The sequence below is a fragment of the Lontra canadensis genome, unplaced genomic scaffold (genome assembly GCF_010015895.1).
Source record: "Lontra canadensis isolate GAN:19392208 unplaced genomic scaffold, GSC_riverotter_1.0 scaffold3, whole genome shotgun sequence".
Lineage (NCBI taxonomy): Eukaryota > Metazoa > Chordata > Mammalia > Carnivora > Mustelidae > Lontra > Lontra canadensis.
Genome location: NW_022630997.1, coordinates 42515867 through 42541416, shown reverse-complemented (window position 1 = coordinate 42541416; position 25550 = coordinate 42515867). Strand labels below are relative to the sequence as shown.

At 40.0% G+C, this 25550-nt stretch overlaps 3 protein-coding genes across 8 annotated transcripts in view; 1 reads left to right on the top strand and 2 right to left on the bottom strand.

The window, feature by feature from the left end:
- The window catches only part of FAM149B1 (family with sequence similarity 149 member B1), an 86120-nt gene extending 70624 nt beyond the window's left edge, over positions 1-15496 (top strand). For 4 of the 5 annotated variants that reach the window (XM_032840574.1, XM_032840564.1, XM_032840556.1 and 1 more), the window contains 7 exons: positions 3304-3428; positions 5545-5651; positions 8260-8484; positions 10379-10499; positions 10732-10857; positions 13617-13695; positions 15156-15496. In XM_032840574.1, the coding sequence (XP_032696465.1) occupies positions 3304-3428; positions 5545-5651; positions 8260-8484; positions 10379-10499; positions 10732-10857; positions 13617-13695; positions 15156-15229 (857 nt within the window). In that variant the 3' untranslated portion in view covers positions 15230-15496. The remainder of the gene's footprint in view (positions 1-3303; positions 3429-5544; positions 5652-8259; positions 8485-10378; positions 10500-10731; positions 10858-13616; positions 13696-15155) is intronic. The other variant, XM_032840581.1, reaches the window with a different exon arrangement.
- An 848-nt stretch (positions 15497-16344) lies between these two features.
- On the bottom strand, positions 16345-21564 carry DNAJC9 (DnaJ heat shock protein family (Hsp40) member C9). Of its 2 annotated transcripts, none has more exons than XM_032840598.1 (5): positions 21347-21564; positions 21043-21183; positions 20241-20495; positions 18037-18123; positions 16345-17779 (listed from the first exon to the last, which is right to left on the bottom strand). In XM_032840598.1, exons 1-5 carry the CDS (start codon positions 21524-21526, stop codon positions 17549-17551), a joined length of 894 nt encoding a protein of 297 aa, XP_032696489.1. In that variant the 5' UTR covers positions 21527-21564; the 3' UTR covers positions 16345-17548. The 2 variants fall into 2 exon arrangements, with proteins under 2 accessions (XP_032696489.1, XP_032696496.1); XM_032840605.1 differs by having other exon boundaries at positions 16345-17702; positions 21347-21556.
- A 2185-nt stretch (positions 21565-23749) lies between these two features.
- MRPS16 (mitochondrial ribosomal protein S16) lies at positions 23750-25386 on the bottom strand. The gene is made up of 3 exons (XM_032840619.1): positions 25235-25386; positions 24475-24735; positions 23750-23996 (listed from the first exon to the last, which is right to left on the bottom strand). The coding sequence occupies exons 1-3, from the start codon at positions 25245-25247 to the stop codon at positions 23863-23865; spliced, it is 408 nt and encodes a 135-aa protein (XP_032696510.1). The 5' UTR covers positions 25248-25386; the 3' UTR covers positions 23750-23862.
- Between the last annotated feature and the right edge of the window lie 164 nt (positions 25387-25550).

Genomic DNA, 25550 nt, shown 5'->3' with positions numbered 1-25550 from the left:
ATTGTATGAGAGTTCCAGTTGCTCAATGTTTGCTACATTTGATCCTGTCTATGTGGGTTCTTCCTTAAGCCCCTCTGTTGTATGCATGTCAAGTTCTCTTTTAAAGCCGGAATTGGAGGGGCACCTGAGTGGCTCAGTGGGTTAAGCATCCAACTGTTGATTTCAGCTCAGGTCATGATCTCAGGGTTGCGGGATTGAGCCCCATGTGGAGCTGTGTACTCAGCAGGGAGTCTGCTTAGGATTTTCTCTCTTCCTCTCCCTCTGCCCCTTCCCCCCTCATATAAATAAATAAACAAACAAACAAACAAATAAATAAAATCTTAAAAATAAAGCTGGAATTGGAAAACAGAACTAATAATACCCTTTATTTTTTTTAAAGATTTTATTTATTTATTTGACAGACAGAGATCACAAATAGGCAGAGAAGCAGGCAGAGGAAGAAGGGAAGCAGGCTCCCCGCTGAGCAGAGAGCCTGATGCAGGGCTCGATCTCAGGATGCCGGGATCATGACCCAAGCTGAAGGCAGATGCTTAGCCCACTGAGCCACCCAGGCACCCCGAGAACTTACACCCTTTAAAGATTAACTGGTTTAGGGGTGCCTGGGTGGCTCAGTGGGTTAAGCATCTGCCTTTGGTTCAGGTCATGATCCCAGAGTCCTGGGATCAAGTTCTGCATAAGTTTCCCTGCTCAGTGGAGAGCATGCTTCTCCCTCTCCCTCTGCCTATCCCTCCCTCTGCTTTTGCGCTCTCTGTCAAATAAATAAAATCTTAAAAAAAAAAAAACCCTGATTTATATCATATGAGTTTAAGTTTTTGGAAATAACAGATAAATGATAAAGTCCATAGTTACATCTGAACTGCTGTAATAATAAACACTACTGGTGGTAAATAAAGGAACTCCTTCAATTTTCAGTATCAAGTCCAACTTTAAGAAACTGATCTTGAAATGGAGCTGGAGGATCTCTAAGTGGTTTAGTGGACTGATTGTTTAGTGAGTTGACTCCCTAAAAGAGAAGTCACCAAACTTTGTGTATAAGAGCCAGTCCTTGCCAGTCATCCAGTCTGTTGCAGTTACTCAACTCTGCCCTTGAAAGCGGCCATAAACAATATGAGAATGAGAGAATGTGGTTATGTACATCTCCCCGTATGCACTATATATGCTCACTGAAACATACATAAAAATGTCCATAATAGCACCACATGCTAGAAAATAAAAACTTGCAACTACCCAAATGTCCCACAGCACTGCAGTGTGATACATTCATACAAGACAGTATTATACAGCAAAGAAAATAAAGTACTGTTGCAACTTTATTTATAAAAACTAGCAATAGTACTGGGCATGAGATTTCCCTTTGAGGTGATGAAAAACTTACGGAACCAGTGATGATGACTGCGCATTATGTATGCACTTACTGCCACTGAAATGTACACTTTAAAATGGTTAAAATGGTAAATTTTGTGTTACACATGTTTTACTGCAATAAGATAAACAGGTAATGGATCATATTTGGTCCATGCATGGACCATAGTTAGCTGACACCTGCTCTAAAATTTATCCCTGTGAGAAGTCATATCCTATAATGGTTAAAAGCAGTTTGTTACCAGACAAACCTGGATTTGAGCGCTGGCTCTGAGACTAACTTTATACCCTATGCAAGTTTCTTAAACTCACTGTGATTCAGTTTTTTTTTATAGAACAATATAATAATAACATAGGGTTGTATAAGGAATAAAAGGGTTACATTAAATCAAAGCATATACAATAGTTCCTAAAAGAGAACTCTTGGCTTTTTGGCTTTGGTGTGGACCAGTTGGCTAGCTGCTCTCAGAGCCTACCTGTGGGTGCTGGTATAAACTTATCCCTGCTACTAAAGCAACTTTTTCTACCCCTACATGAGAAACAAAATCAAACTACATAGGATCATGTGACAACTTTTGGTATATTAAGGTTTGTCAACTGTAACCCAGAAGTATATAAAATGCTAAGAAAATATAAATATTTTTCTGACTTATTTTAATGGTCTTTTAAAAACTTTTAATCAGACTAGTTTTAAAATCAAAATTACAAAAAATATTTTAAAATAAAAACAAATAATAATATAATTAATTAAAAAGGATAATTATTTTTACTATTAATCCTAATTTGCTAATGAGGAAACAAGCTTCACTGGACGTTTTTGTGAAGATATAGTTTCTCTGAAGGAAACCACAGTATATTATTGTAAACCAAATGATGATAATGGAAGTGATTTAAAAACAATGAAGACCCAGAGTGCATATTAATTCTACTCAGAAACATGATTCCTCATCCTGAGTTGAGCTTTGGAGCCATAAATGATGGTAAGAAGTGCTAAAATCCCCAGATCCAGTGTTTTGCAGTTATGACCAATGATGCCTTAAACGATCTTAAATATTTCTCTTGGTACACACGTGCAAGATTCCCTCTAGGGTATATACCAAGGAATAGAGTTGCTGGGTCATAGGGAATATACATCTTCAATTTACTAGAGATCACACCAAATTATCCAACAAGACTGTGCCAGTTCTATATGCCCACTAACAGTTCCTGTATTGACAATCACATCAGTATCCTGATCAATGTTTAACTATCAATGTCGAAAAGGATATTTCGCTGTGATTTTATTTGTCCATTTTTAAAACAAGGTATAGTTTCCATATAGTAAAACTAACTTTTTAGAGTACAGTTCATATTTTTTATCTCCTTTCCTCTGCATTGAATTCAGAATTAGTTCTTGACATCTTTTTTTTCTAGCTCACTACTTGTCTTCAGCAACAGATATCTAAATCTATTAATTCTGCTGTTTTTAATTTTAGCCATTTTAGTTCTCCTTTGCGTTTTTTTTCCCTCTTCTAAATCTGCTTGGCTATTTAAATTTTAATTTGTTAAAATTAACAAAAATTTAAAAGTCTGTTGCTCAGTAACACTAGCCAGACTTTAAGGGCTCTAGAGCCACATGTGGCCAGAAGCCATTATATTAGTTCATCTGTAGAACATTTCCATTAACCCCAAGTGTTCTATTGGATATCTTTGCTCTAAAGATCTTTGTTTTTCCTTCTGCCGGGTACCAATAGGCATCATCAGCCTGGGAAAACACTCTAAACTAACTTAACTTAAGGCTGTTTGTTGTTGTTGTTTTAAACACGCAGGTGGTATGAAATTAGGCTGCAAAAATGAGTGAAGCCTAGTTTGAGATTAGGAATTCTTGAGGAAGATTTTTTTTACTGTTTTGCTGTGGGTCTGAAGATATCCATGGATAATAGATTCTGTTCCTTTGCTCAGATGATGAGAGTAACGTTGCAATCACCAGACCAGCTTCAGAAAGCCCCTGCGTGCTGAGCGAACCACAACCTTTGGTGTTACCTCGAGTGCCACAGTCGAAGGTGCCGTCCATCACCTCAAATCCAGTAAGCTCTACACAGGAATGTACTGGAGAACCTAGGGCTGTTCTTGCCAGAAGAAGCTTGCTCAGAGTTATTTGCCTTACTTTTATTTTTTATGACTCAATTTTTTTCAGTAAAGCTATGTGTTTATCATAATAAGCCAGTGACTCTTTGCATTGATAAGTTTAAGTTTAAAAAATTAATAATGGGACACCTGGTGCCTCAGTTGGTCCCACTCTTGATTTCGACTCAGGTCATGATCTCAGGGCTGTGAGATCAAGCTCTGGGGCAGTTTCTGCACTGGACCTGGAGCCTGCTTAAGATTCTCTCTCCCCTCTCTCGGCCCCTCCCCTTCCTCCAGCTCTCCCCTGTGTGTGCACACATGCGCTCTAAAAGAAATTTTTAAAAAATTAATAGCAAATTAGGATTGATAATTTCCAGTCAGCTTTTTTTTAAACAAATGGCCTCTTTTAAAAAAATATTTTATTTAAGATTTATTTATTTATTTGAGAAAGAGAGAGAGAGAGCATGAGCAGGGGGAGAGTGAGAGGGAGGAGAAGCAGGCTCCTCACTGAGCAGGGAGCCCAACGCAGGGACTTCATCCCAGAATCCTTGGATCATGACCTGAGCCAATGGCAGATGCTTAACCAACTGAGCCACCCACATACCCCTCAGTCCCCTCTTTTTTAAAGTCATCCATAAGTTATGCAATGTATAATCAGCTATGTGGTTAGCCCAAGTCTGTCTGGAAAGAATAAAGGATATGACAGAAAGGGGGACCAATCTCAGATGTTCTGTGGCCTTAACATCCTATCCTTTGAATTTCTCCATTTGACTCCCTTTTCTTTTATCTCAGCCTACCTGGTTTTTATTTTTGATATTTGAATCTGTTGACTTTTCTGCCTTTTGCGTGTTTAGGACTGGTTAATAACTGAGGTGTAAAAGGCAAACCAAAGTAAGGAACAAGTGGTCCCAGTGAAGTCTGTGGACAAGCATAAACATGGTCATTTCTTATAGAAGGCTAATGAGCCTGGTCTCACGTAAATCATGTAATGATTTATCTAGTTGCTACATGATAGTTTCCCAGTGTTACTTCTGGCCAAAAACAAAAATCAAAACAAAAAACCAAAACGGGATGGGGGCGCTGCAGGGGGATTCTAATCCTTGAGCCATGCTCATCAACCCTGGGTTTCACTACCAGACTTAGTATTTGCTTTGTTGGCTTACTGGCCTGATATTGTGCTACCGGATTTACAAATGGGTTATTTAAAAATAAAATCAGCAAGGCCCATCCATATCTTACCACACTGGAGGATTAGCCAGGTGAACTAATGTTCCTTTCACGGTAATAAAATACTTCTAACATGCCGAAGTGGTCTCACTATGGGTTAGGTAGCCTAAGTTATGCATAATTAACTTAAATGTTCCTGGCTAAGGAAAAAGAAGGAATGACCAAGGAAATGATCAAGGAAAAAGCAGCATTAATTCACATATTCCTGAGAGAAAGTAGGAGGAAAATGCATGCTGTGGCAGAGGAGCTGGCCAGAAAGCGCACTGAACTGATGACCTGACAGAGAAAATTAACAGCACGCCAAGGTGGCAATGTCAGTCCATGGAAGATTAAATCCTGCTAACACGAGAACTCTTGCTAGTTACGGTCTTCAGAACTTAGGTTATGACTGATAGCTAACTGCCCCAGGGGTAGTAAAAGATAAGGGATTAGTTTGTGCAGAGCATAAGACTCTTTGATGGTGAAAGAGATTATGTCAGAGTTTACTCTTAATTTTTTCTATATTTGTTCCATATTTTTTCTTCTTAGGTTTTCTTTACTAACGTAAATAATGATAGTAATGGAGTTCTCGCTCCCCTGAGTGGCTGTTAACTGCTTTCATCTCATTTGATCAGACTTCCCCTACCTGCTGTCATTTAGAAATGAAGAGAAAAGGAGTCTGACTTGTCATCTTGACAGTGGACTTGAAGCCCCAGCTCGGCTATTGGCCAAAGACGTTATAAAAGTTAAGGCATAGGAGAAAAATGCACAGATTATCTAATTTGAAAATATTAAGTTTTGGCAAAGTTGGGAAACACAGCAAATGTATTCACTAACCAATAACATGTAACATTTTCTTTTGACATATAGATGAATCTCTGTCAAGCAGCAAGTGGTCATCAGCCAAACGTGAATGGTCTCTTGGTTCATGGGATGCCTCTACAGCCAAGAAATCTCTCCCTAATGGACAAACTACTGTAAGAAGTGTAAAATTTTAATAGACTCTAAATTTACCTAGATCACTGAAAAATAAAAGGAAAGCTCAATCAGTCAATCATCATGCATATATTGAGTACCTACCAAGCAACCACAGAGACATCTGGGGAGTAAAAACATCTAAGGGAAATGGTTTCCACCCTCAAGGAGCTGATAATGTAACTGCAAAGAGAAGACACATGCGGGTAAAAAGACACTTAACCACATAGGGCATTGGTGTGACTGAACGTCAAGGGTGTAGTACTCAGAGTGAAAGCATGACAGTCCCAAAGAAGGGGGGCATTTGGGTGGCTAACTATAGTATGAACTTTTCCTTCAAAGATGAGAGTTTGGTTAAGCAGAGAAGAGCAACAAGACTATTCTAGGTAGGAGGAATGGTGTAGGAAAAGGTCTGGAGACAAAAAATACAAACTATTTAGAAGGGAAAGCAGACCGGTTTTACTATAGTAAGAAAAGGGATAGGTCAGAATTTTAATGCTTCTGACCAAAGATCACTGACAATCTTCCAGAATTAAAATAGATCATGGTGTGATTCACGAGGAAGAAGACTACGAAATTAATGAAGACTGTGACCAGACTAGAAGGTTCTGAATGCCATGTTTTTGAGATCCATTCATGTTGTTGCATGTGACCTTCTTTTATTGCTAAGTAATATTCTATTGTAAGAATACACTACAATTTGTTTTCTACTCTTCTGCTAATGAACATATGGGGTGTTTCCAGGTTGCGGGTCTTATGCAAAGGCACCATAAACATTCTTGCGCAGGTATTTTTTGTGGACCTATGGTCTATTTTTCTTGAGTCAGTATGTATAGATTGTCATAGGATAGATAAGTGTATGTTTAACTTTGTAAGAAACTGCCATACAGTTTTCCAAAGTAAGTATGCCATTTGACACTCCCACCAACATATGAATTTCACTTGGGGGGCACACAGTTTAAGTCAGGAATCTGAAAAATAGATTTTACAGCAGAAGAACATAGACTCAATTGAAGCAGGAGGAACTGAAGGTAAAGATTCTAATGTAGGAGTTCAACCATAAGCTACTAATAGTCTATATTCAGGGTTGTCCCAAAGGATAAAGGAATGTAATATTTTAGGAGATATTGCAAAAGAAATCAGATTCTATATAAATAGAGGAACCAAAGTCAACTCTGAGATTTCAAAGGTCAAGGGAAGTTTGTTGTGGGGTAAAGATAAATTTGGTTTGGGGCATGTTGAGTTTACAATGCCAAGCCATCTCACCGGAAATATGGAAAAGGTCAGATTTGGAGGTTGATCTAGAAGTTACAAGGCTAAAGATAATAACTGAATCCAGAATAATGAATGAGTAGTTCAGAAGACAAAGGTAAGCATGAAGCAGCTAAAGCTTCTTGTCACAGAAAGCAGTTAAGGTGTGTAAAGAAAAGGCCAATAAGTGAATGGTTATGACGGCAGGAAGACCAGCACAATCTCTTGTGAGTAATGCTCAAGGTTTAGCTCCATTTCTTGGAGGGTATTTGCCCTTCAAAGTCCTCCAAACACTGAGGTAATTTTGCACTACAGGATAGCAAAGGGGCCTCGACATTTGGAGAACTTGCTGAAAGCCAAAAGAGCATGTGGCAGAGCTTAATTCTCTATCCCTCCATTTCCTTGTCCAAATAGTGTCTCTCAGGTGTCTTACAAGTATTGCACCCACTTAAAAAAAACAAAACAAAAACAAAAAAATCTGGAATCTGTAGGGCAGAGTAAGTTCCTTAACTATTTGGGCATAGTATTCTACTTATCGGAGTACTTACAAGAAAGTGTTGTACTTTAGTTGCTTGTGCAGACAGGGACCTACAGTAGTCCCAATGCCCTGCGCAGCATGAGGCTCTGGATGGTTTGCCTGCTCCAGCTTTCCAAAGAACCAAACACACCCCGCCCCCTCAGGCTCCAATGAGCTCAGCATTTTAATCTTTGAGTGGGAGCCTCGCTGGTGCCACGCTTCTCCTAAGCAGTAATTATTTGCCTTTCAACTAAGTTTTTCCTTCAGCACAAAGAAGGCTTCCAATATGATAGGAATCTCGGTCCCTGGGGTCAACTTTCAGGAAGCACTCCAGGGAATCTTCAGGTCAGCCTTCACTGTAACTGAAGAAGTGACTGTCATGGCAGGTGAATAATGGACTTGCTTTCCCAAGTCTCCATTCTTTTTTTTTTTTTAAGATTTTATTTATTTATTTGATTGAGAGAGAGAGAGTGAGCATGAGAGGGGAGAAGGTCAGAAGTTCAGAGGGAGAAGCAGACTCCCCGTGGAGCTGGGCGCCTGATGCGGGTCTCCATCCCGGGACTCCAGGATCATGACCTGAGTGAAAGGCAGTCACTTAACCAACTGAGCCACCCAGGCACCCCCATGTCTCCATTCTAGTAAATTACCTGTATGGCTAAAATGCTGTCCTTTTAAGAACATGTTCTCATGCCTGAGGCTAGATTATATGATTTGTATAAATTAGGTTATTTACTTTTGCTTTTTTTCTCCCTTGAATATGTTTTATAGTCTAAGCCTTTGAGTCTTGTTTCCCTATACAGAGCAATGTTGATTTCATTGTGGGTTTCTGATTTGGTCACTAGAGATCTTGACGACAAGTTACTTATGAGACCTGGATCCAGTACCATCCTTTCAACTCGAAATTGGCCAAATCGAGCCCTGGAGCTTAGTACATCAGCTCTATCATACACAGTACAGTCTGCCAGGAGACGCAATCCCCCACCACGTACCCTTCATCCCATCAGCACAAGCCATTCACGCACTGGAACACCAAGACCTGTGGAAGAAATACTCAGAGGACCCCGAGTGTAGGTTTCAAAAGCAGAATTTGGGGAAACTGTAGTAAAACTAATGAAGAATAATTTTACATAGAGAATGAATTTAAACGTAAGGTTGAAATATATGCCTAGAAACCAATCATTAGATATTTTCATGATGGACTGACTACACACTGGTTTAAATCTAACAGAGAAAGAAATGTGGTTAAATCTGAATAAAATTCAGGTATTAGATGTGTTGATTTAGCTATTTACTTAGCTATTTAGCTATTTACTTCTACAATAAAATGTCGGCTAGAATACTTCAGTGACACTTATCGAAGGAATAAGATCTAAGTATCTTATCAACACTTTCCTCAGTGCTCAGTGAAATTCATCCCCAAATAAGTTAACTCTCCTTTAATATTTTTCTGTACCACTGGGATCTGCTTATTCCATTGACAAATGATAACATTTTAACCTAAGCTAAGTACTTGTCTCTATACCAGGAAAAATATACCTTGGCACTTCCTAGGAAATAACACTAACCATATTTTTTCCTTTTCCCACCCTTAATTCACTCTGAGCTTTGTCATGCAAAAAACACTTAGTAGCCTACTTTTTAAAATAAAATTCTTTCATTAGTTGTTGACTCACAAAACATCTCAGGATGTTTGAGTCTAAGACTATAATCAAGGGTATAAGATAATATGGCTGTAACTATGTTTTGAATTCAGCTTCTAAATTATGGACATCCTTATACTTCTTTCCCAACATGTTATTTGACTTCAATTTGTTTTAATTTATCCCAATAGATTCACTAAAAGAGATGTCCGTAATGCCCCAAAATCTTTGTCAGGACACCAGAGTTCTTCTCACCTACCCACTATTTTACTATGTTGATGTGTATTGATATAGATTCACTCAATTGAGGATGAGTGTTCTTGAAGCATAATTAATCCTCATACCTTCTGATAATTTCTTCAAAGTGGAAACAAGTTACCTTGTTTCTTCTGGGACATGAAAGTATCATTGATTTTCAGGTACAGTCTTGAGTATGAGAAATGCTAAAAACTGCTGGAAATGCCATGGAAGAAAAGTTTAAGAAATTTACCTGGCAATTATAATTACAGTAGTCCCCCCTTATCCACAGGGGATATGTCCCAAGACCCCCCATGGAGCCTGAAACTGCAGATAGTACCAAACCTTATATATACTATGTTTTTTTCTTATACATACGTACCTATGATAAAGTCTAACCTCTAAATTGGGTATGGTAGGAGATTAACAATAACTAATAATAAAGTGGAACAATTATAATAGTATACTGGAACAAAATCTATGTGAATGTCTCTCTCATATCTCACTGTATTACACTCATCCTTCTTGTGATGATGTGAGATGACAGAATGTCTACGTGATGAGATGAAGTGAGGTTAACAATGGAGGCACTGTGAGGCAGCATTAGGCTACAGTGACCTTCTGACAATACATCAAAATGAGGATCATGTACTTCTGGACCCCAGTGACCATGGGTAACTGAAATCATGGAAAACAAAACAATGGATAAGGAAGGACTACTGTTATTAGTGAAAAGGACAACCAAAAGGCCCAGAACTGTGAATTCCACCAGATGTGAAATTACAAATCCATTATAGGTTATCACCAAAATAGTATAACACCAGCTCTCTGTGAGACAAAGGGTCGACTGCTGCTGTGTGCTCAGGATAAGGTTTCAACCCAAATCAGAAAATATTATGAAAACCAACCCCTCAACTCTTGATTTTCCAAAATCGTTTCACTGAGATTGCTTAACTTAAAAACATAGGAAGCATTCTGTGCATGACATTAAACTCATCTCCCTCATTTATTTGATTCTAATCAGTTTGCTTGTATTGTTATAACTATCCTTTCATATCTTGGTGTTCGCTGGTGGGATCTGCAGCCCAGTAGCCGCTGACTCGCTCTCTCCCTCACCAATGCCCCTGAGCCGAAACAATCTGCTGCCCCCTATTGGCACAGCTGACGTGGAACACTTGAGCACCGTGGGGCCACAAAGGCAAATGGTATGTCTTTCTCCTGTTGCCTTTCCATGTGCTTATAAAACCTCGTGGGCAGTAATTCTGCAGGATCCCTGTTCTGGAATTAATTTATACTATATTTTGTCAAGAGTACAAACTGAATCCTCACTTTATGACAATGGAACTGGAGCTGCTTGGCCTACAGTTACCATGCCTACTTGGGTTGATGCACTACAAATTGATTTAACAGTTTCTGTAATTCTTGCCTTCCCTGCAGAAAACCCACGGCGACTCCAGTCGAGCTCGAAGTGCGGTGGTGGATGAGCCTAACCATCAGCAGCCCCAGGAGAGGCTCCTTCTACCGGACTTCTTCTCCAGGCCCAACACAACTCAATCATTTTTGGTAGTGACATACTTCCTCTATGGTCTTGACAGTTGGGGAAAGAAAAGAACTAGTTTGGCAGACTTAAAATTTCACATAGTCCCTTAATCAACTCCAAGAATAAAAGTGGAGGCTCTTAACCATAAAAATAGTGTTGTTAAGTACATTTTATTGAAATTCTAACTGGCCTCTGACACTCAAATAGAATTTAAAAAGGTAATAAGGTAAAATGCTTTATACGTAAGTCACAAATTTTAAACAATTTAAATTGTTAAATATTAAATTATTAGATATTTCTGAGAATAAGCAAAAAAATATTAAACTCCAATACATCAAATCAGCATAACTCCTCTCACACTGCTCTTAGGGAGTTACACCAAAAAGTGCTATCAGATTATGATGTGGACTGATGGATGGCAAGTCATGACATTTTTTTAAATTGAGGTTGAGATGCTCACATCACCTTACCATTTAATGTGCATTTACTGGCCCTTTTACTTTTAAGCAAGTACTAGAAAAAGCTTAGTTGGGAGGTTGGAGGTCCTGCACTGACCTTACGCAGCTGTAGGCCAGCCACTCAGCCCCACCGCATCTTTGTGGCAAAAGCGTTTGAAGAGCCTGGGGAAGTGGAGCCACGTGCAGTGTCCAGGAGCCAGGGGCCTCAAATCCTATGCCACTTTTCAGGATGGTGATATCTGAAGCCCACTTATTCTGACTTTTAAGCTTTGTATTGTATCAGCCTCAAGCTCTATACAATTCTCCACTAAAAGAACGGTGAGAACAAATTAATGAGACGGTCTATTAGTTTCCTAGGGCTACCATAACAAATCACCACAGACTGGGTGGCTCAAAACAACAGAAATTTATTCTATTGGTTCCAGAGCTTAGAAGTCCAGTCAAGGTGTCAGCAGAACCATGTTCCCTCTCCAGGCTGTAGGGAAGGATGTTTTTTTAATCTCTTCTTGACTGGTGGTTGCCAGCCATTCTTGGTACTCCCTGGTTTGCAGCCACATCAGTCCCAATTTCCGCCTCTGCCTTCAAACAGCCTTCTTCCCTGCATGTCTCTGTGTCCAAATTTCCCTCTTATGAAGATACACATCACTGAATTTATGGCTGACCCTAACATAGTATGACCTCATCTTATCTTGACTACATCTGCAAAGATCCTACTTCCAAATAAAGTCATATTCATGGGTTCCAGGCAGACATAAATTTTGGCAGGGGTAGGGGATGGGGGACACTATCCAACTCAACAAACCTCAAGATGCTTTACTTAGGCAGAGATTCACCAAAATAGGAGCTAAAGGAAAACGTGAGCATTGCTGATTCTTACTCCATGTGAATCCTAGAAAGTCTGAAAACCTCTTTTAATCATCTCATAATTTGATTCAGGGCATTTGCTACGCAGTGCTTGATGATTATATTCTACAGCTAGATTCCCTATAAAACATTTAATTTTTGGTTGCCTTAGCAATTAAACTAAACAGATGAAGTCATTTCAGTTTCTTTTTTTTCCTGATGTTTATAACAATAAAGTAAGAATTTTGTACCTTAGCTAGTTCTCTCCCAATGTGCTGTCATGCAAAGGGAGATGAGCTGGTAGCTCAGTGTAACTCAGCACACCAGATCCGGGTCCCTGGCTTGGCATTTTCAGACTAGCACTCTGCTCTTTGGTGTTCTCATCTTGAAGAGGAGTCAGCAAGCAACTGTTATGGGCCATCTAGCTTCCCACAAAAATGGCCCGTTTCTGTACATCAGGTTTTATTAGAGTAGAGCTACCATACTCATTATGTACGGTCTAGGACTGCTTTCCCACCACGACAGCAGAGTTGAATAGCCGCAACAGTATGTGCCACAAAGCCTGAAATATTTACTGTCTGGTCCCCTAAAGAAGTTTGGTGACCCCAATTTAAAAAAAAAATATGGGGCTTCACCAGAAAAAATTCCTGTGATCTCTTGACTGCAGTGCTCTGACAGGGAATGGAGAGGGATGTTCTTTATTCCAGAAGAACCAGCAGCATGGCACTGACAGCTTTTTTTGGTATTTGCGTTTCAGTATTTTAGCCACGTCTAAAAATCTTTAAATTCCCTGAGGTAATTTTGAAATGTTTCATGTTGAGAGTCACATCTCAAGTATGGAGGTAAAGTCATGGGTGTTTCAAGGTTACTGAAAAGGCTCCATTCTGTTGTTTTAAACAATCAGCAGACAGTCTAAATTAGATAAAATTCCCTTGGCAGCCAATTATACTTAAAAATATTAAACCATATGGATTATTTATAAGTGCTAAGATTTTCTTATTTATTTATAATTTTTTTTAAAGATTTTATTTAATTTTTGACAGACAGAGATCACAAGTAGGCAGAGAGGCAGGCAGAGAGAGAGGAGGAAGCAGGCTCCCCCCTGAGCAGAGAGCCTGATGTGGGTTTCGATACCAGGATCCTACAATCATGACCTGAGCTGAAGGCAGAGGCTTTAAACCACTGAGCCACCCAGGCACCCCAGTGCTAAGATTTTCTTAAAGGCATATTAACTAAGTTTAGAACTTTTAAAAAAAGAACTTAAAAATTTTTTACACGTTAACAAATGGCTTTGTGGGCCTCTGACTTAGAATTTTTTACTTGAAAAAAAGAACGCATTCAGCCAACTTGTCCCTCAGACTGTTAGACAATGCCATTTATATGGTTGTCTGATTTTAAGGTTTTCCCTGTAAACCTACAAACACATTATCCTTTGGGAGAAGTCACATCATAAAAAGTGTGTCATCTTTTCTCTTTTGCAGCCAGATACACAGTATCATCATTCATGTGCTGTTGAGTATCCTCATCAGGCCCGACCTGGTAGAGGATCTGCAGTGACAGGTGGGACCATGGCTCTTATTTTACTATGATGTGGCTATGTTAAGACACTGCCTTTGTTTTCTATGTTTATTTTCCCTTCTTCTAGATTTTATCGTATTTTGTTTCCCTACATCTTTGTAAATCACCTCAAATTCCTTTTGGAAATGGATAATAAGAAAAACAGAGGAGACCTCTATTGCCTAGAGCCAAGTTCCAGATATATACATTAACTTCTCACCACTCTGGCAAAGTAAACTACTTTTTTTTTCCAATCTAAAAAGTTTATGCTAAATAAGTCATGTTTATAACATTCAAACACTGCATGGATTTTATTACGTAGGCAAAATCCATAGTGCTATAGAATAAACTGCTTCGATCAGTTAACCTGCTAGGCCAAGGTAAAAAAAAGAAATTCAAAAATATCAAGACATGTGGAGTCTGTCCATCCCGTTATGTTTTGATTTCTAAGTCATATTCTATAGATTGTATTTTCATAGAAGGGGAGAAAACTCAAGGATATCTTAATTCTTCCTATAAATATATTCACAACCATCAGGGTCATTTTTATGTTGTAAGTGAAAGCAAAAGTATTAGGCAGTTGAAATGCTTTCCAGTTAAGAAGAGTAATCAAAGGTAATCTGCCTCAAACCATCTCTGTCATCCAAGTGAATTCTCTCGTTCATTTCCTATTAGCATTGTTTGGTAGTCTCTGAATGCTTTCCATGGATTCTTTCTTGGATTAGTCCTCATACAGAAGCAATGCTGCCTCTGAGCTAGAGTTACTACATTCAACCTTGTTGACAGTCGTAACATTTCAGACAGACACGTTAGTCCTTTCTTTTCTTTTTTTTTAAAGATTTTATTTATTTATTTGACAGAGAGAGAGATCACAAGTAGGCAGAGAGAGAGAGAAGCAGGCTCCCCGCTGAGCAAAGAGCCTGATGCGGGGCTTGATCCCAGGACACTGAGATCATGACCTGAGCCGAAGGCAGCGGCTTAATCCACTGAGCCACCCAGGCGCCCCACGTTAGTCCTTTCTAATTAGCCTCTTCTCTAATGGTTTCCTTTTTCTTTTTTTAAAAGGTTTTATTTATCTGAGAGCGAGCGTGCATGTGTACAAGCAAGGAGGAAGGGCAGAGAGAAGCGACTTGCAACTGAGCAGAGCCCAATTTAGGGCTCAATCCTGGGACCCTGGGACCATGACCTGGGAAGAAGGCAGACGCTTAACTGACTAAGCCACCCAGGCACCCAGTGGCCTCTTCTCTAAAACTAGATTTCCTATCTTAATAGTTTTTCTGGTTTTACATGATAAAATAATGCAAATGTGGTTTTTACTGAATATATACTTTATCACTTAGTCCCAGTCTCCAAACTTAAGTCCAATTGATAACTGAAGAAAAAAGCCCTTAAATATGAACTTGAGATTACCAAATCTAGAATGTCTACTAATGTTACTCTATGATGTCACCTTTGTCTGACAGGTCCTCAGTTACATGGGTCTACAAAATCTCAAAACAGAGGTGGACCAGTCTCTAGAAGCAGGCAGGGGCCATAGGGGAAATGAGAAGAAACTGCTTCAGGCTGCAGGGAACAACGTGAGAAAAATTCATGAATCAGTGTTCAGTCATCTTGTGTCACAAAGCTTGTATACAAGAGACCACTTAAAACCGTCTTCATGAAGTGTTAATCTGGTATAACTGAGAAAAAAAGAGGATCCGCCAAAAATTACATGGGTACTGTTTCTCTCTCCAGTTCCTGTCTTCTTTCAGCCTAAGTTAACCTATTCCACTGGACTTAAAATTTGTACCCAAAGAAGTAACAAATGAATCCCCAAATCTCATGTTGTCTGTTAACAACGATCAGCTCAATTATTATAGGATTCTATGAGACTATACCTACACAAAAAGCAAGTAATTGTTTGATAACATTATCACCGGCCTCACAATACTTCTGCTTGTATGAATTTCTGGAGAGGTCCACTCATTTTTAAGGCAGTTTTAGGAGACAGAGCTGTCAAAAATCTGAGTTACTCATCAAACAGATGTCATTTCTAAAGCTTTCTCTTTAGATGTCCAATCTTATAGGCAAAGAGATATGGAAAGGCTAAGTAAAGACATAAATGTGAGCATCGGTATACCTACTAACTTATATAAGTCATAATGTACATATATTTTCAGATAGGACAGCTCAACCTCACAAGGCCTGCTTCCTACTAGATTATGCTTCTTTTCTTCTTAAAGGACCTCAGTGGTCATATATATATTTTTTAACTATTATACTCAACTTACCAGATTTTCTACTTAAACTCTAAGGAGACTTCAAAAATTTGTAGAACCTATTGGTGAGCCAGCATTACCTCAATATTTCAGAAACTCTGGTAATTAGTTTAGCATAAACATATCCTAAGAGCAGAAGTACAGAACTTCAGCATTCTTCTGACTTCACCATGGACCTTTTTGGGAGGACACTCATAAATGCGGCAGTGGTTTTAACTATGGCTTAAACTAATTTTATTTAAATTTCACTGAACTTTAATTTTGATGATACCAGTTTTAGATCTTATTGTAAATCTTCAGAGGGGATAAATTCGAAAGATCATAAATAGGGGTAGTATTTATTTTATCGAAGGTAGTAATGCTATCATATGAAGACAGATGCTTCAAACAACCTGCATTAAATTATATTTTAATATAATTAAAGAGTGTTTTTTTAACTTGTTTGTAATCACAAACTAAAAATGTGTCATGTGCTTACCTCAGATTAATTAGCATACATAAAACTCAGTAACAGAAGGGTTGTTATATATTCAATACCATATGCATAAAAGTCTATAACTCAAAGACTTTAAGTTATCAGTTGCTAAAAAATGTCCATATATTCCGAAGAGTACATACCAATTTGACTAAATATAAGTAAACATCTCTATACTATCCTCACAAATCAATACATGAGTGCATAACAAACCACTGGATCAAGATGGCCTGCCTTTCAAAGTTAAGAGAATCCAAAGGAACCTCTAGGAAGTCATTTAGCCCAACTCCTTCACCCTTTATAGATGAGGAAACAAGTTCAAACAAGATCTTCAACCTAAGGACAGACATTCAACAGTTACAGGCAGGTCAACTTCTTTATACTACTTAAATCTGGCTACCTACTATAAAGCGAATTTGGTTACTTTTCTTCTCTCTTCTCTCAACACTAGTTTTTCTAGATCATAGTTTAAATGATCACTGAGATCATTTAAAAGGCCCCAGAACTTAACAGTCATTTTTAACTTGTTTATTTCATCACGTACAAGTCTTACAAAGATGCTTAAAGTAATCTCAACATCTGTTTCTCCTATACTTCTAGCAAAGAGTACAAAACCTGGCTGAGTAAAACAAAAAGGAGAGAGGATCTATTCAAGAACATTAAGCCTGAAAGAAAACTGGCAAATATTTGAAAGATGTCCACCAAGTGTTCTGAAAGCATTCTAGCTAGGCAGAGCTAGAACAGAATTACTGTTCTAATATCACACACGTCACTCTGAATACTCTGCGGCTGTGTGCACACTCGTGCGGCAAAACAATTGCTATAGGCAATATGGGACAGACCCACATTCTAGATATGAGTTCCTTGTACAGAAGATCACAGATGCAAGCACTGCCAGGAAGTACATCACTCTCCCCCATTCCCATAAAAATCTCCAAATTCCTTCATGCAGGACCTCAAAGAATGTCAGGGGATTTCTAAGATTACTAAAATCAGGTTGAGAGATTCTGCTTGGTGTACAGAGTCGAGCGGAGTTATTTAGGCTGGAAGGACAGCTTTTCTCAAGAGCAGGGTTAACTTCTTTCTTCAAATCTTGACTGTATCTGGCCTACAATGGTGCCAATTAACACCTAAGGACTTCTGAAGAGAAAATTCCATTATTTCTTTTCTTTCTTGAGAGGCGTTTTTTTCCCTCCTCTTTTGGAAGGTTTGCAGTACTTTGCTTCCATTTGAGCCAGAAAATTGTCCATTTCTTTTTGCCGATCCTTTTGTCTGCTCTGTTTAAGAAGTTAAAACACAAGCTTTCAAAACACAAGGCTATCCAGAGACAAAAATACATAGTGGTTGCCAGAGGCTGGTGGAAGGGAGAACAGGGAATGACAGCTAATGAGCAATGAGTTTCTTCTTAGGGTGACAAAAATGTTCTGTTATTAGTGCTGTTCTACAACTTGATGAATATGCTTAACTAAATTATGCACTTTAAAAGGATGACTTATGCTTTTAAAGAAGAAAACAAAATACAACACTATACACTACGAAGAAAGTATTAGCAGTAGGGATCAGAATATGAAAAAAGTAGCAACAACCTTCAAAAACACCTGCCAGGCTTACCTGAATGATTGATTTCAAGTTATCTACTCCTTCGTCAAGGCCCAGCTCCTTCCTGCTTATTTCTGCTTCTTTAGCCTCTTCCTGAGCCTAAATCAGAAACTCATATTAGACTCCATGGCAACCTAGCATATACTAAAAATACACCCTCTTTCCCAAAAGCAAATCTATGGTAAGAACCTTTCAATTTGAGGGATATATAAATTAAAACAAGACAATTATATAAATATGTCATTCATTAAAAGATGACACTGCTGACAGCATGCAGTAGATCCTCTGATTCCAATAAGCATTTCTGAGTTTTCCCCATTTTTACTAGCTAGGAGTAGCAAGTAGTTTAGTATTCTTAAACCTTGCGGTAAGAATAAAAACAAAATGCTGGGAGAGCGAGGAAAGGCCATTTAATCAAGGATGTCTTCAAAAATGTTGCCAGGATTACAGGCATCTCAAATTCCTCTCCTCTGGAAACCTACTTTTTAACTACATGTGACTTGGTGGCAGCCTTGAGTAACCCTGGTTTAAAATTCCCAAGTAGTCAGAATAAACACTAACAAATTCAGTTTTAACCTTTCTTTACCTAATTTCAAAGCCACCTTCTGCCAAATTTTCCTATGGCACTGATTCCAAAATACCATAAGAATACCTTGGTGGGGGACGGAAGAATACCTTGGGAAAGGTTAATGACTTTGTTCCTTTAGGGCAACAACACTGTAATAGGTTCCAAACCCCAGTCAATTTTCTAAATAGCAATGAACACTCTATAAATACTGGGATGCTGATACATTAGGATTTTGTTATTCCAATAAAAAGTGTTTTCACTGTCTACTTTTAGTCCTTGCATTAAATTCCTTTAAAACTGTATACCACTCCCTAGGTTTGCTGGAGTCTCTCTAAAGAACTATGCCATCCACCTGCCCTCAACTCTAAGAAAGTTTCTCAAGCTAATATCCTATTATTGGATACAGCTGTGCTCAGTTGCACTGGAGAAAATGACTACCAGCTGAAACTGTCAGAGCGGGCCTAAACAGATGCAGCCTATAAGCCAAAATGATAACTTTTCTAAAGTAGGCTCCATGCCCAATGTTGGGCTTGAACTCATAACCCTGAGATTAAGAGTCAGATGCTCTATCGCCCCAGTCAGCAATGCACCCCCAAAATGATAATCTTGATACACATTCCATGCGTGCACACCCCCCACCAAGCTTTCCCCTATATGTATCTTATATCAAAACTGCAGACCTAACTCCACCTCCAATTCAGCCACAGAAAATAAGGCACCCACCAGAGACCTAAAATATGACACTATTCTCCGCTGAGCTCCCACTAGGAAAGCCAGGTTGAGGCAACGGTTACTTCAGTACCAGTCTGGTCCTCCCCAAAAGACCAGTGACACAGAGGCTTGTGTCCCAGAACTTTAGCTGTCTGTCTTTAGCTCCTTTTCCCTGCCATCATCCCTATCCTAACCAACTCCACAGAAGCTACAACTTTTCCTCTTCAAGTGTGTTTGGGAAGACACTTTCATCAAAATAAACTAAATCATTTTTTTAGAAATGTATATTCTGGGTCCAATTCAAGAGTCAATCTGGGCAAGAACAAGAGAAAATCTGTATTAAAAAGACACAGTTTAAAAAAAGTTTTAGGGGGCGCCTGCGTGGCTCAGTGAGTTAAAGCCTCTGCCTTCGGCTCAGGTCATGATCCCAGAGTCCTGGGATCGAGTCCCGAATCAGGCTCTCTGCTCAGCAGGGAGCCTGCCTCCTCCTCTCTCTCTCTGTCTGCCTGCCTCTCTGCCTACTTGTCTGTCAAATAAGTAAATAAAATCTTAAAAAAAAAAAAAAAAAAGAAAGTTTTAGTCACCCTCTCCCCATCTTTTAATCAAGTGAGAACCACTGTCCACTTTACGTATCTGAACTCCATTACTTTATCTCTTGAGGAAAGCTGTGACAAAGCTACAAGAAGGCCCACATAAAGAATGTTTCAGTGTTATTTTAGGATGATATTAAACAATCCACCTAGCAAAATCCTCTTGAGCACAACATACTAGGGAAAAAAAGTTTCTCTTAATGAGCTCATATGCTCATTTTATTAGAAAAGAAATGAGTTAACCCTTACTCTCATCTCAGTAACCTTATATATTTCTATTATTGTAAATACCCTCACATTCTTTTTGGAATCATTGACATATAAAAAAACAGCATTCAAAATCTTACCCTCCTTTTCCTTGCATTCATCTTTTGCTTCGATTCTTTGACAAAGGCATTATAGGACGGGATCTCTCCAGCATCAATGGCTTGCTGAATAATGTTCCTTATCCTGGGTTCTTCTGTGTACTGCACACACAGCACAGACTCCATGATCTGATCCATGTCACCTTTGAAATCCAAATAGGCCTGTTTAATATCTGCCAGCTCTTCTTCAGAACCTTTGTATGTCTTTTCAAAAGCTTGAATGTCTTCTAGAGATATCTGAACAAATGAGAGACATATGCTTTAACTCTGAGAATTTCAAATAAAAAGTATACTAGTAAAACCAGAGTGAGGTGTTGAAAGTCCCAGGTACAATAGGTGCTTCAGTTGAAATTGTTGCAAGGAACCACACTTTCTATGCCAAAGCTTTTCCAGAGTTTTCCCTATTCCAACCTTCACAACTACTGAACTACAGACCAGGAAAATTTAAGGGAAGTTTCCCAGAACTCAAGACTTACGTGTCGATATGTAAAATAAAGCATTATCTTATAAAATATTAAACCTTTCCCCCTGCAATTGCTCTACATCAACAGGAAATTAAAGACCCATTTCAGTAAAAGTACATATGTTTGACGGTTAAACAGACTTCTTCTTCTTCAAATATATGTTATCTCCCAAAGAATACTTGCACATATGCGTATATTAGGATGAAACAGAAATTCCTCATTGCTACGCAACACAAAATGCAGTACCTTAAAACCATTCAATAAACGTTTGTTGAATGAATGAAGAGAATCACCACAAAGAAATTTCCAGGGTCCTCTACCTTTTTAAAAAGTAACCTCCAATACGTCTCCCAGTCCCGATCTTGGCTGAGCACATCAGAATCTTCGTCTACTGTTCCCTGCTCATCGTACAATGCTCTCTGATCTTTGTCGCTCAAAACAGAATAGACTTTCCCGAGGATCTGCAGGTTAAGAGCAACAAAAAATCACCCACGCACCCCTCGCTGCGAGAAATAAAAATTAGAAAAACACCAGGCCAGGGTGGGCGCACTCCGCCTGGGAGGCGCCGGGCGGCCAGAACACCGAGAAAAATGCAGGCGGCCAGTGGAGCCGGGACTTGCGCACCTGGAAGCGGCGGGTGGCGTCCTCTTTGTCGTCCTCGCCAACCCGGTCCGGATGCACCCGCAGGGACACCTTGTGGTAGCCGCGTCGGACCTCGCCGTCCGAGGCCTCGCGCCGCACGCCCAACACTCGGTAAAGGTCGTTGGTACCAAACACTTCCTCACATAGTTCCAGTAACCCCATAGTCGGCAGGGATAGGGGGCGAGCGGCAACTCCACAGAAACTGCCGGTCCCAACAACACAGGTTAGAGCTCCAGACTGCCCCCTTTTCCCGCGCAAAAAAAAACCCACTCCGGCCTACTACGTCATAAAAAGCGCCCAATAGGCGTAGCACGACGTCGCACTTTACGGCAGCTGCAAAACCAGGGCGTGGCCAAGACTTAAAAGGAGACAGGAGCAGCAGGAGCTTCCTTCTCTGTGGTTACCCGAGGCGCCAAATGCTCTCCATCCCTTGCTCGAGAAACCTGGCGCTTATCTTCTCACCAGAGTCGCAGTGCAGTTCATTTAATATATGGCACGTCCATACTACATCGAAACTACATACTGCTGTTTTGTTTGCCTTTTTAAAGTAAAAAACTGCATAATACCAGCAGCTTTTAGCGATTTGACATGGTTGAATATCGTTACATAGATTTGTTCTTTTTCAAGAACCGGTAATTTTGTAACCTACTGGCTGGGACTTCTAGGGAAGCACTTTCCCTGATTCCCCCAAGAAAAAAGCGTAAACCAAAAGCACAAAATACTTGTCTTTTAAAAACTAACATTTATTACAGAATCATACCCACTCACCTTCCACTTCCTAATCACCTTCTACTTTAGTTAAGGTAACATGACCCAAACCCTCATCTCAGTAAAAATAGGGCTGCTGAAGCAGCCTTTCTTTTTTTTTTAATGCAGAGCTGGGTTTGAGCATGTTGGATTTGAGGTGACAGCAACATAAGCTGATGCAATCAACTAAGATGGTGTGAAACTGTCAGCAGATCCAAAGTAAGGCTAGAGCTACGGAAACCTCGAAATTAGGGACAGGATGTGCTCACACAGGAAGTATGTATACACAAATCACAGAGGAAGGATAGATCAGGGCATAAAGTGAATACTTGAGTGAGCAGAAACCCAATAGATCAAAATAATACCTTAACCCATTTCCCAGCAGTTCCCTTTACTGGTCAATACTTTTCATAATCATTCTTCTCTGTTCTACCAATTAAAGCTTATCCAAAAACCTTAAACTCTCCAGATTGTATTATTTTCTTTAACTTCCAGAGTTCCCATGATTTTCATAGCATTTTTCTTTCCCACATCCATGATCAAATCCAGTCAGTTCTTCTCAGCCTGCCCTGCCTTCAAAGTCCCCTAAAAGCAAGGGAGGCCCACCAGAGACAACCCTGGGAGAGTCTTGACCCCATAATGAGATGGCTGATAATTGTTCTCAATATATAAACCCAGAAAATAAGTTGGTACACTGATAGGGCTTTAGTGTCTCCTCTATCAGCTCTATATCCTAGTCTTGTGCTAGAATTTGAAATTATATCACCCAGAGTGTGCACTAAAATCCTCTGATCCACACTTGTGCTTGTCCTGCAGTTCTGGTGAAGCAGATGTAACATTTTGGGCTTGGGGCAGAGCCAGTCATTTGTTAACCAAACTCATGACACCTAAACCTCATTCTATCACTGGCTTTTTAAGTGGACTTTTGAAAAGCCCCTCATCTTTGCTCATCTCACACTCACCCTGCCACAGACAATATGTGTTGGAAAGGGCTCTCCAGATATGCATATTGGGGTCTGAATCTTAGCTCTGCCCAAATGAAAAGAGATGGCGTTGGTCAAGTTTCCACATCTGAACCTCAATCTCTCTTCAATAAAATGGAGACAATCTTACCCCCTTTCATGACACCTAATAATCCTCATGAATAACCTTTACCTGTAAAGGGTCAAGAATTTATGTAGGTACTTTTAAATATTACGTTTCTTCCAGTTTCTCATTCTAAAAGTATGCTATTATAGCCTAAAATCTCATTAAAAAAAAAAAAATCTCCCTTTGTAAATTTGAGATTATATATCAAACAAGAGAAAGTAACTCTATAAATAAATAAATAAATAAATAAATAAGCAAAGTAACTGTGTTCTTGATCTAGTGGGCTGACCATAAATGATTAAGGAACGAATTGCACAGACAGACCATGGACAGGCTTGCTGGGGGCTTTCAAACAGGGAAGTATTGTAAGGCAGCAGACTGTAAAGTTGTCTGAGAGATCCAGGGCCCACCCCAAAAGTCCAACACACCCCAGAGCCACTGTCTTTTCTCAATGAAGGCTAAAAAAAGCTCATTAGTATCTGGACCCAGCTCTATGTCAGAAAGAACAAATTACTCTCTGAGTCCAGCTCAGGACAGTCCAGAAGAGCATGGGTGACGCAGAAAACTCCATTTATTGACCTCCAAAGCTATTAAGACTAAGCGCTCTGCATAAGTGTTTTAAGAGGACTTTGACCTTTCTCCCAATGCTCTGCTCATTGAAGTCAGCTCGTTTTTGTTTCTGTAGCCTCTGTATCTGTTTTCTGAGATGCTAAGAGGACTTCACGTGCCCGTTTCCTTCGCAGCCTCTCGGCATTTGTGATCATCATGGGATGCAGAGGGAAAAAGCCAGAAAGACCTAAAAGCAACAGGATTTCCATTCATTATAACATGGTATAAGCCAATGATTCCCTGGGATCTTAGCCTCACAGAGCTGAGGTCTAACAGAGACCTGACCTACAGCATGGATTTAAAACAAGCTCCTCTCTTGCCAAACTAACTCTTCCCCCAATTCCACCCCCTTCCATTTACTACAAGGAGACAGTGGATGTTACTTCCTAACGTTAATGTCCTTATTTGAAAAAAGATAAATGGACAGATAGCCATTCAAGACACATTATTCCCATTTTCAGTACAAAATCCCATTCTTCACTCAGCAAGTCTCATAAGAGTCCACAAAAGGGGTCTCCAGTCAAAATGACAATTAGTTCACAACTTCAGCTTTCACCCTAGCCCTAAGCAGCCTGAGGTAATGAAAATTATTCTTAACTCTTATCATCCTGAAACTGACTTCAACTGAAAATCCCCTCAATGAAGTAAGGCTAGAGCTGAGTTACCCAGAAGCTTCTCCACAGGCTTAGAGAGGTGGGCCCCACAGCCAATCCAATGCCGAATCCGTTCTAGGTTGAGAGCAACGATTTTCTCTCCATGACTGTTGGGCAGTGGATCATAGGAGCCCAGCTGCTCCACGAAACGGCCATCCCTGGGACACTTGTTGTGAGCAGCCACAATGCGGTAGAAAGGCCGGTTGGTACAGCCACTCAGGGCAAGACGGATGGTTAAATGGCCTCCACGGTAGGCTTTGCACAGGACAGTAGCTGCAGAGAATTAAGTTGTTAACACACAAGAACCGAGTACATAAAATATGTATGAGATATTTGAGATAATGAGATAATAATGATAATGAGATGATAATAATGATAATGAGATAGATAAAACATGCCCCTTCCTCAACTGAAGGGGCTTGCTTGCATCCAACCAATTATTGTCAACCCAGTTTAGATGGTGTATTTGTGAAACTCCTCTCATGCACATCAGGCAGAAATGACTACCTCCTCAATCCGCTCAACACCAGCCTGCCATTTAACAGCTCTGTGACCACGACGGACCCTCAGCCGCCTATCTAGAAACTGAACGCCATTTGTCTCATAAATTTTAAGGAAAGATTAAGTGAGAAAAACCTGAGGAGAGGAACACACGTAAGGTAGTGTGGCTGTTTCAAGTTCGGGTTGCCTGCAGCTCACCTAGAAGAGTTGCTTCATCGGGTCCCATACGCCCCCCACCCCCGGCCCCGCGACCACCCGGAAGGTCACTCACTAAGCTGGACCATGGTGCAGCCAACGTGCGCCGAGACCTGTGCGCCACTTGCCGCACCTCCAAGTGCACAGCCTCCCGCCACCAATCAGCTCTACCGCCTCGGGTGGGGCGGAGGACAAACGCAAAGATCACACTGCAACAACCCCGACCACACGACCTTACCACCCAAGCCCTAGCGCCCCTAAGGAGGAAGAGAAGACGCCGCTCGTTACGCCCCTTCCGCTTTATCGCCCCGCCCCTTCCGCTTCCCGCCCCTACACTTCCCATAATGCAACGCCACGACTCTAACGTATCTTAAACTGCCGTAAAACAGGTG

Coding starts and splice junctions, on each gene's coding strand:
- MRPS16 (XM_032840619.1), bottom strand. Junction 23,997..24,474: donor GCCTGTGGAGAAGCTTCTGG/GTAACTCAGCTC, acceptor TGTTGCTTTTAG/GTCTTTCTGGCTTTTTCCCT.
- DNAJC9 (XM_032840598.1), bottom strand. CDS start 21,526: ATGGGGTTACTGGAACTATGTGAGGAAGTGTTTGGTACCAACGACCTT. Junction 21,184..21,346: donor ACGCCACCCGCCGCTTCCAG/GTGCGCAAGTCC, acceptor CTTAACCTGCAG/ATCCTCGGGAAAGTCTATTC. Junction 20,496..21,042: donor GGAGGTTACTTTTTAAAAAG/GTAGAGGACCCT, acceptor TCATTTGTTCAG/ATATCTCTAGAAGACATTCA.